Below are 19,338 nucleotides of genomic sequence, written 5' to 3'. Positions count from 1 at the left end.
CTAATATCTCCACGCTGACCACAATCTTCTGTAGTTCCAAATATTCCATCACACCTGCTCTTCCACCTTCTGGAGCAGTGGTTTGCACCCTGCTGCACATTAGAATCACCTGGGAAAATTGGCCGCATGCACACCAACTCGGTCAGAAAGCCCCGAGGAGGAGCCAGGCACCGGTAGTTTTTAAAGATCCTCAGATGATTCCAATGTGCAACAAACAGTTTGGGAACCATTATCATAGAGGCATTCAGTCCCTGGATTCCAGGATTTTTTCAAAAGCTATCAGCCTCGTCCTCCCTCCCACTCCTTCCCTAACAAGCCCAGAACCTCTGGTTAATCATATCAATCAACCTCTTATAACTACCCTCAGTGCCCTTTAACCTCTGCATTACAGAGTTGCAGTTCAGGAGCCGTGACAACATGTACCTTCTACTTTTTCCTAGACCTTTTACTACAGCTAGTTACAACTACAAATACAGTCACTCCTCTTACTCTTTCTTCGCTTCCCCTTTCATTCCCCCATGTGTCTCTCTCATCAAGTCCCGACCCAGGTTCTTGCTCCCTCCCTCCCCACAATCTTACCTGTAACTTCTTGGAGAAACGTGAAAGTTTTAGGAATGTCCTCTCTTCAACTGCCATCCATCATGCACAGAAACCTACACCCACCAGACACCCAGCCTGTCTTCCCGCCCTTCGATTTCAGAAAATAAAGTCTTCCTCCTCCAGGTCAAAGCCAAACTCTTTCCCTCTGCCTTTGCAGTCGGCCACTCTCTCATCCCCTGGGAACCTAGCTTCATCAAGTACCGCCCCCTTAGCCTAACGTGGACCGGCCCTCTCTCTGCTGGCTCTTTAACCCTAATCCACAAACATTCCCACGAGCCTGCCAACCTGCATTTTCCCCTATTCTTCCTCTTTCCCCTATCACACTTTTCAAAAGTATCCTTTTGCTGTCGTTTGTTTCCACGCTTCCCATCACTCCTTAACCCATGGCAATCCAGCTTCTGGCCCCAACATCCTGAAGAGACCATTCTAGAAAAGGGTACTGGTGACCTCAATGACAAACACATTTCAGTCCTTCCAATACCACACATCTACTGCCTCTGCCACAACTAATCACTCACTACCCCTTTTAAAAGTCTTGATTCCCTCAGTCTACGAGTGAGCCTATTCTCCTGGTTCTCCCGCACTCTTGACACTTCTCTGAATCGTTTCCACTTCCTCCCCTTAAGGTTAGTAGCCCCAGAGTCTATCTCAGCCCATTTGCTACCTCTGAATAGTCCCATGGCCTTCGATGGTTTTAAGCACCAGGTATATGTCGGAGATTCCTCAACCTGTATATCCATCACCACACCCCCCCCCCCCATATACGAAGCAACTCATCACCATCCCCTGCAAAACCGGTTCCTACGTTCGATATCACATTTGAGAGAACCGATTTCTATTCAACCACCCAATCAGAAAATCTGTGGGTCCACCCTGCTTACCACCTGTGCCTCATTAATCACTCAATTCTTGGAGTCGAATTCTCCTCTACATTCCCTCGTATCTGTTGCACATACCGGCTCTCATATAAAATTCTCTTTGAAGGAAGGATTCTAGTGCTAATTTTTCTTAGGTGTGAAAGCCACTGAGATAAAAGATAAAGTTTAAGCACCTTCACATAGTACGTATGGACCGGTCTCATTTCACACACCTCCCGCCTCGCCTCTCTTTGATACTCCAGCAATGCTGAACACACACGGTACTCCCCGCTGCCCTCTTTGCATCCGTCACCTGATTACATTCTACTCATTCTTCAATGTCTCCTCCTCCAAGAAGCCAGTCCTGATCACCTCAGGCTAGTCCAGGTCTCTGCAATACCTTCTGCATTTCTCAGCCAACTCACTCACTCCACTGCCTTGTATTTATCTGTTTACGTTTCCTGAGGGTAAATATCATGTCTTATTCATTTTGGCTCTCCAGGGCCAAACCGAGTAGCTAGTAGTCAATAAATGTTTACTGAACTAGACTGATTCAATTATTTTCTAACAGAGGCTATAAAAGTCAAGAAGTTTCAAAATCTTTTATATAGTCTAATAAAGAACAGCTATTTCAAGCATATTACAAGAAATTATTTCTTACCCAAGGTACTAACACATTAACACTTAGCTACAAATCTTTATATTTCTATCACATTACTTCAAAATACCTTGAAGTTCCCAACTAAGAGTTAAATATAAAGTAGCATACGCAAGGGCTGGAAAGATCTGGCTGTTGAGAAGGTCACAGGGTTAAATCTATCTACTGTTCCTATTCTCTCAGCAGTCTGCCATTTGATTTATTATGTGAGATGGTAAAAGGAATTTCCCCTTCGCTGTATCTCACAGACATTATTCAACAACCTAAATTTCTTCTCAGGTATAGTGTGGTTTGTTAATGTACTTCCAAGGAGAAACAAAACTGTTTTGAATTTAAAACCATCATAGAACAAGACTGGTTTTTTTGGTTCAGAATAATATGATGAATTACATTCAATATGACCTATGAATTCCATTCATAAACCCATGGAACACCTATTACGTGCAAGGCAGAGGGCCAATAAGGCACTAGAGCCACAGGGCTTGGTAAGTTTCAAGAAGGGGAGCTCCCTTGTCTATGTCATTATTTGATGGTGTTATGTCTCATTTACGGATCCTTAAAAAGGGAAGAGAACAAAAAATCCTGAAATCATCAAAAAATATAGTAAGTTCAATTAAATATTTAGTTAGCTTTGAGAGTTTAGTTTTATCCCTTAAATGTATTCATAATAACTTACAACTTGTTTCCCTCGAACTGGAGAAAAAGTTGGAGGAAAGATAACCTGAGTCGGAAATGTTTAAAGCATTCATTACAAACTCCATGAAACATGCACACATGATGCAAGTGTACAAGGGCACACACACACAGAGATGAGCACACACGCACTCACAGCCTACATATGGTGTACTTTCTTATGCGGGTGAGACTACCATGAAAGGGAGGTAAAGGCAAAGAAAGAATAAGAGACAACAACAGAATTAGGACATAAATACGTGAAAGGAATGCTAACCACTCTTACGGAGGTAAGAAGGATGACTAATGTAATATAACGGCTGAATTGTGGAAGAAGGATGGAGAAAGAGGAAAAGAAGGAGGAGGGTGGGGCGCCTGGGTGGCGCAGTCGGTTAAGCGTCCGACTTCAGCCAGGTCACAATCTCGCGGTCCGTGGGTTCGAGCCCCGCGTCAGGCTCTGGGCTGATGGCTCAGAGCCTGGAGCCTGTTTCCGATTCTGTGTCTCCCTCTCTCTCTGCCCCTCCCCCGTTCATGCTCTGTCTCTCTCTGTCCCAAAAATAAATAAACGTTGAAAAAAAAATTTAAAAAAAAAAAAAAAAAAAAGAAGGAGGAGGGTGATGGGGCAACTGGACTCCATTGACTTTCTTGTACTTTCTGGTGCCTGTGATAACAGCAATGTAATAATGTATGTTCAGAAATTAATCCCATTACCTTACTTACATACCTGTGCCTAATCAATAACTTTAACTCTTTTCATTTTATTTTTATGGTTCCAAAAAAAATTCAAGCTTATTCCTTAAGGAGTCTCTTTACCAAAAGCCTCACGTTAAATTCCAAAATTTTCATTCTAGAAATTTTTAGAAAGCAACTGACAAACAATAGAGAGGGAAGCGGTGGCAAAAAAAAAAAAAAAAAAGTCCCTGATTGTTCACTATAGAATCTGAAGTCATTTTCTCTAACCACTATGTTGTGAGATTGTGGGATACGGGCAGTAGGTGGGTCAATACCTGAGGAAAATTCCAGACTGAAGGACTCTGTCACCTGCCAGTAGGTTAAGGATGTTCTCACACAAACAGTTTTAAATTAAAGCCCACAACTGATCCAGAATAGAGACAATATATGATATGTAATCACAGATATGCCTCATCTAGTTCAAATAATAAATACACAATTAAGATTGAAAAGTGAATGTTTAATACAATTTCTCCTTAACTAATTCATTATTGAATTTTACAATTAACATCAAGAATACAGAAACTCAAAGGGATTCTGGAAAAGATCACGGCACTGATGGAAGCACAGTTACTGGATTTTTCCAAATCCTCACATAAAGAGAGACACAGCAATTAGACAGGATAACCGAAACGCAGTAAGAACATTTCAACAAAACAAGTTGATAAAATATATCCACAAATCCCAAAACTCAAGCGGATGGAAAAACCCACCAACAGCTACAAGGTCTATCTGTTATCAGGCACCTCCTTAGGACGAAGGAAAGGGAAGTGGCGAGGGATGCGACAGATCTGATAGGAAAACCCCAAAATGCTGACTGACGGTTATCAGAAAAACATAATGGGGCCCATTTAAAAACAGCAGCTGAACGTGGGAGAAGTTTACCCGCCTCAACAGCAAGTGAACGCACAGGCCACGATCACAAAGGCTGAGGCACGTGGCAGTCCCAGTCCACGGGCAACACCACTACATCAGGGTTCCCTTTGGCAAAGGCCCCCAGGAATGAGAAACTGCTAAGCATGCAATCAAAACTGCCAGGTAATCCCGCCCCCCGCCCCCCTCCCCCCCCCCCCCCCCCCCCCCCGCAAACAAGAGGTGAGGAACGGTGTTAGGAGAGCTTAGAAAGCGAGCCACCATATTTTCGAACCACATGAAAAACAGAAAAGGAAGTTTTGGGAAGTTAGAAAAATGATCTGAATTAATCATTCAAAAAGTCCAGGAAAAAATCTTTTACAAAAGAGGTGAGCAGTGAACAACAGAAAAGTATTGAGGTCAAATTATTATAATTAAAAAGAATTAAGAACCAGAAGGAAAAACACAGATATGCTCAAAATGCAGATAAAAATGAATGTGCTATTTCTAAACAAGCTGATGAACACTTTTAAAATGATACTCAACGTGAAAGAACATATGAGCATTAGAAAAACCAGAAATGAAATGACTGAACTCAAAAAGAATTAGAAAGAAAACATCACATTAGATGAAGCCTAGGAGTGAATAACAACAAGCAATCGCACCCTAGGAAAAGCAGAAGGTGACAAGGACACTGTTAAGGATAAAAAAGAAATGGACTTCTTTCCCTTTGTGGGTGACAAGCTTTAGGGTGGCACACCTAAAGAGACCCGGGTGTGCAGGAAATTGTTTACATAAAGGGAGAAATTGGGCAAGTAAATACATATGGCCCCCGACTTAGGATTCTTCGACTTTACACTGGACTGAAAGTGATACGCATTCAGTAGAAACCGCACTTGGAAGTCTGAGTGTGGATCCGGCCCCAGACCAGTGACACGCACTGGGCTCTCCCCTGACACCGGGCGAGGGTAGCAACCTGGCTCAGAGTCAGCCAGCGCACATGGGTGTCCACAGCCGACACACCGAGAGCCACCTGAGCCCACACTGTTGTGCTTTTCACTTTTAGTGCAGTATTCGATACGTTACAGGAGATACTTAACACTATTATAAATAAGCTTTTGTGTGAGATGATTTTCCTAGCTGCAGGCTCATGTAAGTGTTCTGAGCAGTTAAGGGTAGCTGAGCTAAGCTATGATCCCTGGTAGGTTAGGTGTATTAAATGCATTTTTTACTTAGGAGATTTTCAATTGACAATGGGCTTTTGGGGATGTAACCCCATCGCGAGTCAAGGAAGACCGTGAAGACACTGAAAATAGTGGGAGTGACGTTCCTGAAGCTGGGGAAGAAAGTTACAGTATTTGAGGAGGGGAGGCTAGAGCAAACACTCTGGTGTTTGGTTAGACGTGGAGGTAACAGTGTTAACTGATGGTATTTAATATATTTAGGAAAACAGAGGAACACAGATGTGTGTGTGTATAAACATACACATGTTATCTGGCTCTATTGAGAGGGACTGGATGCAATGTCATCCCAGGAGCAGGCAGCATCCACACTTGGTTTCTAATCAGTGACCCCGTTAAAGGGAATCGCCCATCACAAGGGTGCTCACTAAAGTTTATTCTCCTCCTACAGTCATAGACATTTACTCCTTTGTCTTCTTAAGCCTAGACAGCTCCCTAAGGGTCCTTAACTGTATCTATTAAAGACTAGACAAAGATTTTTATCCTAATAACTACTTAAACGAAAACTAAATTTATACATACTTATACATGTATAATAAATATACAATCAACATATTTTTATTTTCTATTAAAATATTCGCTAAAGTTTTGGAGCAGAATGTTAAGCAAGTTTAATTGATTCTTCAAAGGTCAGACATATCATAAGAATTTTTCTAAGGCCATAAACGGTTCACCAGACAAGGCCTGGTATCCTGTATATAACGTCATATGGCTTGTCCCTGTCTGTACCTTACAGTGCCCTTTTCACAATGAATCATAAAGTCAATTCAATCAGTATGAAATTTTTTTAGAGTGAATTTTGCAAGCAAAAAACACAGAGCATGTTCTCAGTAGGTTATATCTGACTTCTAAATCCCATTCTCTCACCTAGTTACACAGAATACAAAGCTACTGACCTTTGCAAATATAGCCCGTTCGGTTTTTTCAGCCTTTTGACTAATTAGACAACAGAGAGAGAAATGTAACACAGAAGATAAATCATCCTGGTCATTTTCAATTTCTTCAACCTCGTGATTTTTCAAAATAAATAGGGTGACCCTGATTGGTACCCAATACCTAAGATATAAAGGTGCCACATAAAAAATTATATACACTAGGCCAGAGAAAACGAATTTCATGGCAGTAAAGGCTTTCTAGCTTCACTAGTAAAATCCCACTGACCCAAGGCAGCACTCCAAGATGTCCTCACCAAGAACCAGTGTCTCTGGCAAATGCTTCATGAGAAAGGTCATCAAAAAGATCACCTGAGTGGTGCCTGGGTGGCTCAATCAGTTGAGTATCCAACTCTTCATTTCAGTTCAGATCATGAATGATGTCACGGGATTCTCTTTCTCTCTCTCTCTCTCTCTCTCTCTCTGGCTCTCCCCTACTTGCTTACACATGCGTGCTCTCTCTCTCTCTCAAAAATAATAAAATTTTTTTAAAAAGATCACCAGATATGCTCAGACCAACTTCTTAATATTTTCATTTCTGCATTCATCATACCACCACGTGCTATCTACAATTTACTAGTTATTTATAGTCTGCAAATCTACTAACTCCTACTCTAGAACATGACTTATGCTGGGTGTTATGGGACAGGGAAATGAAGATGGTTCTGCCTTCAAGGTATTAAAGCCACTTCCATCCTTTTAAATAATACTACAGCCTACTTTTCTCCTCTTCCACTGGTTCCTCTTCCAATGGTCTCCATTGCTTATATTCACCTCCCTCTCGTTCATCACTACCAATCAAAAGCAAACAACATCGAGTCGGGGTAAATTCTCCAGTTAACTCTACTATCGACATCATGTCCTCTGACATGGCTCCACCTCCTCCACCAACAAAAACATTCAGTGAGCTCCTAACAAAGTAAACCTCAGCTTTTACCCCTGCATGCACTGAAGCTACTACTTTTTTTCCTCTAAAAGCACATATCTTCCATACTCCCCACCTCCACTTTATCTTATTCTCATTTTTAGTTCTTTGTAGCCTGATTTCTGACCCAACTAATTCTTCCAAAGCAGCTCTCCTAATGATCACCGGTGACTTCCCTAATTATTAATTCCACCCTTCGTTCCCTCAAGTCGTAATGTTATTTCGCATCTCTGATCAACTGCTGACCTTTGCTTCCTTTACAAAAATTTGTTTTCAAGTATATGTGTAACTGAGGCCATTGCAGGTTACTGGCCCAAGGTCACCCACAGGTAGCATGTTACAGACATAATTGAAACACAGATATGCCCGTCACCAGAATCCAGGTTCTTAACCACTCCTTTGAACTGCTTTTCAAAAATGAAGCAAAGGCTGTTCCGTGGAAGAACAGTATCTACAAACTTGCTGTTAATAATGCCATCCTCTGATGCAGGGTTCAACCACCTATGACCTAGATGCCAATCCAGCCCACTGCCTATTTGTGTAAATAAAGTTTTATTGCAAGCCAGTCATACTCATTCATTGGCCTATTGTCTATGGCTGCTTTCACACTACAATGGCGGGTCTGAATCACTGTGACAGAGGTTGAACGGCCCACAGAGTCTAAAATGTTTACCGTCTGGTGCTTTACAGAAAAAGTTTGCCAATCCCTCTTCCAACCATCTGTCTTTCAGGTTCATCACTGGCAACCCTGAGGATGATAATAACGAATTCACCTATCTGCAGTAAGAATTAAGGAAGATGGCATATCTGGAATACTCTAATGATCAGGCATCCCAAAATAGGCACTATGGTCTAATCCAGGCTCTGTACTCCAGCATTTGTTTGGGGCGGGGGGGGCGGGGGTGGTGGTGGAATCCCATCCCTACTCTATCTCACTATCATTCCACTTCTTTCTTGGAAGATTTTTGCTCCCCTTGCACACATTCCATCTCCCAACACTCCAAACAAGAGGCAGATGTCTCCTATCACAACCAATCTCAAAGCCTATTCTGTGAGTTGTTTGTTTCTGTTAACAGCTCCACCATTCTCCCTTCAACCAGGCTCGGAGCTCTGAAATCGTCTTACAGGTCTCAACTCTTCCCTATTTATTGAAGTCCTATCTATTCAACCAACACAACAGCCTCCAAGTCATTCCCTCTTCAACATTTCCTCTACCTAATCCTATCCCAGTTCCCACTGCCTCTCACCTAACAGCATCACAGTTCATTTCCCACGGCAATAAGTGTCCTGCACATAAATGTCAGACATGGAAAACTATTTCTTAAACAAAGATCTCCTTTTAAGACTGTTCAGTATCGTATTGTTTACCCACTGAGGTAAGTCCTCAGCTTTGCATTCAAATAGATTCCACAATATGATTCCAATCTATACCTCCAAACCAACTTCACATGAAATTTCCTGGGTATTTTCTATGCTTCACATACTACATAAAAGCTCTGAAAATAAAAGTATGAGAAACTCAGCTCCTACCCTCAAGAAGCTCAAAATCTAATCAGACATAAAGAAAAACAAAAACAAAAAATATCCCTTACAAAGTAAAGTGTTTTATTTTAATTTTTTTTTAACATTTATTTATTTTTGAGACAGAGAGAGACAGAGCATAAATGGGGGAGAGTCAGAGAGAGAGAGAGAGACACAGAATCCGAAACAGGCTCCAGGCTCTGAGCGAACTCACGGACTGCAAGATCATGACCCGAGCGGAAGTCGGACGCTTAACCGACTGAGCCACCCAGGTGCCCCCAAAGTAAAGTGTTTTAAGGAAAGGTCTGAACAAGAACGTGTCGAGCACAAAGAGAATGCAAGAACTAATTCTGCCACCAGGGGGCAGAGAGGAGAAGTTTGGGAATGGCTTTGCTATCCTCACAGGAGAGGGATTAAAGAAGCAAGGAGAGAGGAAAAGAAACATAGGATATAGGATGCAGGATGTCTAGCATTTCTCAGCCTTTTCTCTCCAGAGCAATGATTTTAAACCAGAGGCAATTTTGCCCCACTTGGGGCATCTGGCCATACCTGAAAACATTTTTGATTGTCACAACTGGGCAAGAGAGGATGCTAGATATTTGTGATGGGTAGAGGAAAAATGATTCTCAACATCCTACAATAAACAGGACAGCCCCCCCCCCCCCAATAAAGAATTATCCAGGGGCACCTAGGTAGCTCAGTGGGTTAGGCGTCTGTCTCTTGATTTCAGTTCAGGTCATGATCTCTCAGTTTGTGAGTTGGAGCCCTGCATCGGGTCCTGTGCTGACAGCATGGAGCCTCCTTGGGATTCTCTGTCTCCCTCTCCCTCTGCCCCTCCCCGTTCATGTGCGTGCGCACGCTCTCTCTCTCTCTCTCTTTCTCTCAAAAATAAACATTAAAGGAAAAAAAAGGAGGTATTCAGCCCAAAACGTCAGTAGTGCTGAGGTTGAGCAACACTACTCTAGAGTCACAAGGAAAAAAAGTAAAGGAGAGGGTCCAGCTGACATAATTGCAGGACACGCCGGAATGCTGACAATACAGACACAGCAAAGGAGAACGAGTTATGCCTGGACGAGCTTGCTCGCCACAACCAAAGGGGAGAATACAAAACTGGGCAGAGGGCAAAGGTGATTAATAAAGGTTCCACGTCTAAGGCCACACGAACAGGAACAGATCTGGTCGTCAAGCCAAGACCATCAACTGTGAGGGAAGGGAGAAGACCTGGGCAAAGAGGCTGAGGCAGAGGCCATCAGCACTTCCTGCCACACAGCACCCAATTCAATACGCATTTACTGCACAGTTGCTACTAGATGTCAGGAGGGAAACGGCAATAAATAAGTCACAATCCCCGCCTGCGAGAAGGCTGAATTTCAGTGGGGAGAATCAGGGAAGCTGGTAAGTGATTACCATACCAGGGAAATTAAGATACACGCCATAAGAGAAACACACAGGGGTTTGAATACATACATCTTGCAAAACTTTGAGGCAGCCATAAAGAGTAATTTCACTTCACAACCTCTGGCTCTTCCAGTGAAAGAAAAGAATCAGAGGAAAGGAAATCCCCCATCTTTGTCTGCAAGGCTCCGCGTGTCCGGCATAATTAACAAAATTAGCGATATACAATACGTGTTACTCCAAACAGCCCAAATGCCAACACTAGTCTAACAAGGAAAAGGTAGGACTCTTTCTATAGGGCATTCCCTTAGAGATTTTGCTTTCCATTGAGAGACCCATGAAGAAAATTAGTTCCCATATCCTAGAGTCAATCCTGCACCCCTGACACGCTCTTAGTTATGTTCTGTTTTTTTAAACTTTGGGTGGGTTTTATTTCTCCTGAGATTAGGAAGCCATCCAGAGGACAGCTCTTCAAATATTCTCCTCAGAAGGAGCCTCAAACTCACCATGAGAAAATAGTTAGAGAAATCCCTAATGGTCCAGCCAACATACATTTTTCATAAAGTGATTACCCTCCCGCAGCCTCAGCTTCCTAAGCCTTTCCCCCCTTCTGTAATTGTTTTCCTTGTAGGCCAGGCAACAATTACCACTGCTACAAGACTGAGGAGGTTCACAAGCAATATATTTTACAATACATAAGTGTAGTGTCTCTGATATCTGCTGCTTTTATCACTAATTGCACTATAAAATGCGCTATTAAAACAGGGACAAACAAGACTGTAAAAATCACATAATGGACCATGACCACTTACAAAAGCCATTCATAAATGTTAACTGTACCACTTATTTTTCTTTAATTTTCCAGTCGTATCATGATTTTTACAAATTTTTACTTCTAGGGGATACCAACAAGAAAAAGAATACATTTGAAAATTCCATGACCTACATACTTACCCTTGCATATACTATTTTATAAACTGGCATAGAATTAAAAATTAAATAGAACATCAGACGATGTGCCATGAACACTGAACTCCTAGGGACATCTACGTGATCTCTTGAAAGAAATTATAAGCATGGCAAATACATTTAAGCTGTGATTTGTATTCAAACTTCACAACACAGGCCAGAAAGCATCAAATAAGCACAAAAGGGTTTCACAATTCTGACCTACGAAACATACAATACAACAAAGCCAATAAAACATTTATTTCTTGGGGAAAGACAGAGTGATCAAATATGACTGCCAATTACCAGAGGAAATGGGCCACTGGAACCACCTATAGTAATTCCTGTGTCATCAGCACTCAGTGCTAATTCATGGGCAAATTTTCAAGTTTGTAGATGAGCCTTTCAACCTGTTCATTATTTATCTACGTGTCTACCCATTAAAAAAAAAAAAAAAAAGCAATCCAGAATGAGAGAGAATGAAAATAACAGCATCCGTGCTACCCACTAACGATTCTAATGAATACTCAGATGCACCCGGGAATTTTAAGTTGTGGCTCAGATGAGATGCTAATACTGTCTCTCAGTTTCATGCAGCCCCTACCAGAGACAAGCGAGTTCTAACAGTACCACAGAACATAAATACCACAAACCAAACAGTGGTTAGCCTCTATAAAACTAAAGACAAATAACCAATTAATGAATTAGGATTATTTGTTCTTTTACGTAGGATCATCTCCTGTTAACTCAAGAAGTAGCTGATGCCTTCACGTGAGTATCAGCAGGGAAGGTGTGATCCAGCTTGGGTCCTGGCCAGCACTGGCGCTTGAACAACCTGGCCCTACCTATTCCCGAGTATCCTCTAAAATCCTTATAATGGGCCAACCTTACTAAAATCAGAACGTGCTTTTCAAACAAAGGAGCAGCCACAATTAGAAACATCTTAATTGTACCTAAATCATGATTTTTTTTTTTCTTCCGAGAGGTAAGAGCCAGTGCTCAATCTTTCAACAGGAAAACTGTCAGAAAACCGAAAGCCAGATTACATGATAAAGGTTCACTCTAATTTCAGAAATGGAAGTCACTTAATTCCGTAGAAATCATTTTAAACTATTTTTTAAAATTTTTTTAACTTTTATTTATTATTGAGAGAGAGAGAGAGAGAGAGAGAGAGAGAGAGAGAACATGAGCATGGGAGGGGCAGAGAGGGAAAGAGACGCAGAATCCAAAGCAGGCTCCAGGCTCTGAGCTGTCAGCGCAGAGCCCGACGCGAGGCTCGAACTCACAGACCATGAGATCATGACCGGAGCCACAGACAGACGCTCAACCGACTGAGCCACCCGGGTGCCCCTCATTTTAAACTATTTTAAGTGGTGAGAATAACTTCCTTTTTCAAAGTGCCAAATACCTGAAGTGTGCTAAAACAAGGCTGGATAGGCCTAAATAAAAACCAGAAGCTTATTTGTCATCCATGTCTTCTCCCCAAAGTTATTGCATAAGACCTGCCAAAACTGTGTTATGAAGTGAAGTTGAATGGGAAACTACACACACAGGCCCACATACCACACTTACTTTGTCAGATGCCTCGGAAGCCAAGAGGTTAGTTGCAAGAGTCTGGAGCTTATGATGGGCCATGTTTTTAAGAGCAGCAAGACTACGCCGGGTCATAGCCTGCTTGAGGTTGATGGCTGGGTGACTAAGTGAGTCAGCCGCAGCGGGAACTGCTTCATCACAGGCATTCAGTATCTCTACGGCGGTTATCCCCATCACGCAGCGATCCAACGCGCCTGGAAGACGTAGACATTCACCATCAGCACACAACACTATAAACGCTTCAAAGGGTTTTTTAAGGAAAGAAAACGCATAGACGTTTTCCATGTGGGAATATTTTTATCGGTGCCTCTCAGAAACATTTTCTTGTACTTTCCTCCTCGAGGGACCTTCCACATGGCATTACCTTAACCGTTTCTTCTCCTGTAATGAATGCCCCGACCACAACTTCCCAATATAGTCAAGTTCAGAGCCAATACCTTCAACACCTTCTCCCCAGGCTTTTTCCACGGTCTTCCTGATACTCCACACCATTACTCTACTACAAATACCAATTTCTATGACTTCAGCTTCCTCTAAGCTGTCCATCCATTTTAAACAAAAGAACTAAATTTTGCTATTCTTCTCATGTTTTCTACTTTAATAATTCCTGGAACTTCTCTTTCTCTGGGAAATATCCACAAAACAGGGAAAAACTATGACTTCCCATTTTGTCTGATGTCTTGACTCTTACGGTTCACACCCAATCAAAAGTTCCTCTGTGTGTTTGTGAAAATAACTACTAGTCCAACTTGTAACCACTTCTTCACTTGGCCATTCTTTCCATTCATCTCCATCTATGCACTTTGTGTCTCAGAGCACAACTCCATCCTATAAAGCAGACGGCTTTTCTGTATACCGTTTTGTACAGCACATAGCATCAGGCCAGGCAGACAAGGGTTTCATTGCATGGATTTGTATATAATCTTCTGGAGACTATAATAATGACAGTGAAATGATGATGAAGTTTATTTGGATTCACTGGGCATTCCTCTAGAGTCTTCTAAAAGAGACAAATCAATTTTGAAAAATAACAATAGCGAACACCCAGAAACTTAAATGTCAGCAAAATACAAGATTGCTACTATGTTTTTGAGCTGGTACCCAAACACCCAAACACAGATTCTAGTCCCAGTGTTGAGTATTTATATACATGCCGCTTAAGTTTGTCCCTCCTGGCCTAAAGAGCTTAACTTCTGACTCACTGTCCCCTTTCCATTAGCAGTCCTGGAATTAATTCTTGGTGATTCCAGTATTAACAGAAATCAGTGTTTTACTAGCCAATTCACGGAGCCTTAACCAATACATTTTGAAAGGCAAAGCACAAGAAGGAATTGTCACCTGAAACTTTTTGTGTATGTACGAAATGGAGAGTGTGTATATTCTAACAAGATTTAGAAGTTCAGAAATGCTTGAAAATCACCAGCACATATGATTTGTCCACACATCCCGATCTCTTGGCTGAGTTCCTCTACTCCAGTAAACTGTGTCCTACACTCAACCACAGCCAATGGTCATATTATAATCTTATTACCAATAAATAAATCCCAACGTGATCCCAATTTCAAAAATGCCACTCTCTGACAGTAGCTCCCATTCTTCATTTCAACCCTCTGATCCAATGATTCCTTGTTCAGCACTGATGCCAACAATTCCATTAACCTCGCACACTTGCACTGTCTCTCACTTCTCTCTATCCCGTAAAGCAAAATTCCATCGCCCATCCTCATAACCACAGCTCCGTCCTCATCTTGCCTCCTTGGACTAACTGAGCAAACTCCAACTTTGACTAAATCCAACTTTCCACCTACTCTACACCTGTACAATGACGACAGATATGAATGGAAAACGTGCTGAAAGACTCCCTTGAAATTCACAATCACTGATCTCAAGGGGCTCTCAATAGTGACCACATTTCCACAGGTCTTTCATTTTCCCAGTTAATTATTTCAGACCTTTCACTCCTCCCATCTCTAACACTCCATTTCCTGCCCTCAGCTGGGCAAAAAAGTTTTGTTTCCCATTTCATTTACAAAGAAGCAATCACGAATTAAGTTCTACCAGCTCCCACCACCATATCTCCACTCATGTTGCACTATAATTGCCACATGAACTATCCAGACTCCTACCTAACACACTTGTAGCTCAAACTCCATCCCTCTCTTGTCTGCCCATGGACATCATTTCAGCAATCCTCCCTTTTCCCTTCATCTATTTTCCCCACCTACTAGATCATTCCCACCAGCATATAAGCATGCAATTATTTCACCTGTTTAAACACACACACACACACACACACACACACACACACACACACACATGACCCAATACCCTTCTCCAGCTGGTATCCCATTTTTTATAATCATCCTCCAAAGAGCTGTCTATCTTTGCTACTTCCAAAGTTTCCTCCTCCCATTTTCCTTTGAACTTACTCAAATCACATTTCACCCAAAACATGCACACAACCTATTCTCCATGTTGCTACAAACAATATTCAGTTCTCAGTCCTCATCTGACTATCATTTACTATCAGCAGGTCTTATTCTTCGTCTCTACTCCTTGAAACACATTTTTCATTTGGTTTCTAGGCAACAACACTCTTCATTTTCTTCTTCCTCCTGACAAGTCCATTTTAGTCTCCTTTGCTGGTTTCTTCCACATCACAGAAATATATCTAAACCCTGGAGGGACCCAATCATTATCTACCTGAATCCTCTTGGTGATACATCCAGTGTTATGACTGAATATCATCCATATGCTAAGAACTCTCAAATTTACATCAACCACTCTGATATCCCTAACTTGAAGTCTTGACTCATTTACACAATTTACTAATCAACATCTCTACTTGAATGTCTAATATTCAACTTAATATAAAAGTAATTCTTGGTCTTTCCAAAATCTACTCTTCCCATTGTCTTCTCAATGTCTAAAAATGAATTCCATCCTTTTGAGTTGCTCATGATCAAAACCTTGGAATAACCTTTAACTCAACCCATTCTTTTAAGCCCCTCATCCAACTATCAGCAAATCCTGTTAGCTCTCCCTTCAAAATATACCCAGAATTCAACCACTTCTCACCAACTCCACTGCTATCGCTCTGGTGTAACAATCCATCATCTTTTATTGTTTACAGGCAATAGCATACAAGCTAATCTCCCTGCTTCCACCCTTGAACCACCTTCAGGCTATTCTTGAAAAAAGGCAAGAAAATTTAATAGTGAGCACAAAATCTAAATCAATTAAAACCAATTCAGAACTGACACAAATTTTCAAAATAGCAAAGACAGTAAAAGTTTTTGCAATTTGTATTCTAGATGTTCAAAAAGTTTGAACAAAGAGACACGTTAGACAACAAAAGACCAAAATTAAACTTGTAGAGATGAAAACTATACTAGATGGGAATAATGGCAGAGTAGACATTGCAGAAAAAAGACCAATAAACCTGAAGACCTAGAATAGAAACTATAGTAAAATAAAACACAGAGTAAAAATAATTTTTAAAATGAAAAGACCATGTGCAAGCTGTGGGCAATTTCAAGTAGGCTAGTAAACATATAGCTGGAGTCTCTAAAGAGAGGAAAGAGGGAAGGATCGAAAACCTATTTGAATAAATAATGGCCAAAAAAGTTCCCAAATCCACTGAAAACCACACACCCACATATCCAAGAAGTATGACAAACCCTCAGCGCAAGAAATATGAAGAAAACTATAACCCAACTGCTCAAAATCAATAATAAAGAGAAAAATTTTAAAGCAGTTGGAAAAAAACTGACATAGCACTTATAGAGGAACAAAGTTAAAGGTGACAGCAGATTTCTCATTGGAAATAATGCAAGCAAGAAGGCAGTGGAGTATTAACAGGAAAAACAAAAAACAAAAAAGAGCTGTCAACCTAGAATTCTACAACCAGAAAAAATATCTTAAAAACAAAGATGAAACAAAGAGTTTTTCAGACACACAGAAGCTGGAAGAATTCATCACCCATAGACCTGCACTACAAGGAATAAATATTAGGCAAAAGGAACATGATTCCAGATAGAAACCTGGAGCTACACAAAGCAGCAAAGCACAACAGAATGATAACCACACGGGTAAATATTCAAGACTTTGTTTTTATTATTCGGATTTCCTTAAAAGAGACTATTTAAAGAAATAAGCAAATAGAAATAATATTCCAAATGAGTGAAAACCATAAGCAACAATATATATGATATAAAAGATAGAGTGGTAGACAGTGACCCAATTATACTTGAACAGAATATTCTTCTTTTTCTTTTAATGTTTATTTACTTATTTTGAGAGAGAGAGAGAGCAAGCAGGAAAGGGGCAGACAGAGAGAGAGAGAGACAGAATCCCAAGCAGGCTCCATGCTGCCAGCACAGAGCCCAGTGCAGGCCTTGAACCCACAAACCAAACTGTGAGATCATGACCTGAGCCGAAGCCAAGAGGTGGGCACTTAACCAACTGAGCCACCCAGGAGGCTCTAGAACTATTTTTAAATATAAAGCAACTGGTCTGTGTAAAATAAAGGAGATAAACACAAAGGTAGGAGTGTGCCACATTGTGAAGAACCTTGATTTAAAGGCTACAGGAAATAAATTATATGTTTTGTATTTTTTCATTAAGACAGTGCATGATCCAAGTGTTGTTGTTGTTGTTGTTGTTTTATTTCCTAAGATTTATCGGCCAGCAGAGTACGGGATGGATTAGAAAGTAGAAAAAGAAGACAGGGAAACCAATAAAGCTAGCATATGTGTAACAAAATACGGCCCTAAATTAGAATAATACAATGGAAACAAAAAAGGGAGGTGAGGGGTACCTAATGGGAAGGACTTAGCAATCAAGGACAATTGTCCAGAGGGCTCATGGGGGGGTGGGGGAATGGTAGCAAAAACAGCCATATTTCCACTATAACAACCTCTTTCTTCAAAATTCCAGAGTACATAATCCAAAGGAAGAAAAGAAACTTTCATTATACTTAGCTTTACCAAGATTTTAGAAAGATACCATTTTTTTCTTAACCATTTCATTCTTTGAGTCTTTGCCTGTCCAGTTGTATCTTTTGTGACAGAATGAAAAACAAAACTGTAGGAGATATAGAAAAGTTGATGGTGCTATGCCACATGTTGTGAAATGTAAAATCTAATCTCTACTGTATTAAATACTGCAGGCAAATAGTCAAAATGTGAAAAAAAAAAATACTTGCTACCAAACTTTTCTACTAATAACAAAAGATTGGGCTGAAGCACCACCTCCTGATTCTCTTTGGTAATTTTGGTAACAAGACAAAACTATCAATTTAAAGAAATAAAAATATTAAAAGGAAAATATTTACTAAAATTACAGACTAAACTGCATAAATTTATTATAAATCCATTAGAGATACCATAAACTCACCAACAGGCAAATGTTTTGCATGGGAAGTTTACATAACAGAAGTACACATTACCAATGAATTCAAGAAAATTTATGCCATCTTATAATAAAATTGACAATTTTAAGTAAATAAATAAATTTAGTAATTTAAAAACTAGTCTGAAGCAAGAACAGCACATACACTAAGGCTTTACTTGTGTGAAAAATCTGATTCTTTGACACCTATGTTTTTGTTTATCCAAGCTTTACATATGTTTTTCAATAGACACGAATATACATCAGTTCCTAATTCTCTGCTATCTTTTATTAGATAATTAAGTTTTTTTAAGTGATTTTAATGCATATTTGATAAAGTAAATGCAAAAAACAGGAATATTTCAGAAAACTCATAGAGAAAATAAATACAAAGAAAAAAGATAACAGAACAAAGTAAACTGACATGACTCCTAGCTAACTTCTAACATTTGAAAAGCACTGCTGGCATTTGCATCTGAACGAGAACACCAATAACTGTCCCCTCGGAAAGAGGTATATGACGTGAGAATCACTTTTGTTATGTAACAAAGACGATCAAGTGGTAACTGGTAACTGTCAGAGAAGAAGATCTTGTAAAATCAGTCATTACTTACAGCCGCCGCTGCCTCCCAGACAGGACTCTGACCTTGTCAAGGGCCTGTGGGGTTGACGTGACACACCCCCTGGGAACACCACATGTGAAGAACGACAGAGTTGGTCCCTGACGCACACAAACAGCTCCAGGCAGAAGCAGCCGCCATCTAGGTCAGTGGGCCACCTTTCCTAAGTTCCTAAGTAGAAGCCAAGAGGTCCAGCTGGACAAATCTTGTTGCCAGTCATTTGGCTAATTTTCTAACTATCCAGAGATGTGGAAGTAAAATGATTTCGCCAGCCTTCACATCACCATGACCTGTTATTGCACATAATGAAGACGGCACAAGTAAAGAACAAAAGACTCTGGACGTCTGTCGTTCTAGTGAAATTTTAATTTACTAGCTTCAACTTCATTTCATTAGGAAAT

The 19,338-nt window shown here is 40.6% G+C and overlaps 1 protein-coding gene across 5 annotated transcripts in view; it reads right to left on the bottom strand.

Moving 5' to 3' along the window:
• WDR7 (WD repeat domain 7) overlaps positions 1-19,338 on the bottom strand; it is a 353,231-nt gene that overhangs the window by 264,373 nt on the left and 69,520 nt on the right. For all 5 annotated transcript variants that reach the window (XM_086683081.1, XM_086683085.1, XM_086683084.1 and 2 more), the window contains one exon: positions 12,906-13,120. In XM_086683081.1, coding sequence (XP_086539207.1) covers positions 12,906-13,120 — 215 coding nt within the window. The remainder of the gene's footprint in view (positions 1-12,905; positions 13,121-19,338) is intronic.

This window comes from Puma concolor, chromosome D3 (genome assembly GCF_028749965.1).
Source record: "Puma concolor isolate L17-30 chromosome D3, mPumCon1.1.hap2, whole genome shotgun sequence".
NCBI lineage: Eukaryota > Metazoa > Chordata > Mammalia > Carnivora > Felidae > Puma > Puma concolor.
Note: the sequence above shows the minus strand (reverse complement) of the source record. Positions and strands in the feature narration are given on the sequence as shown.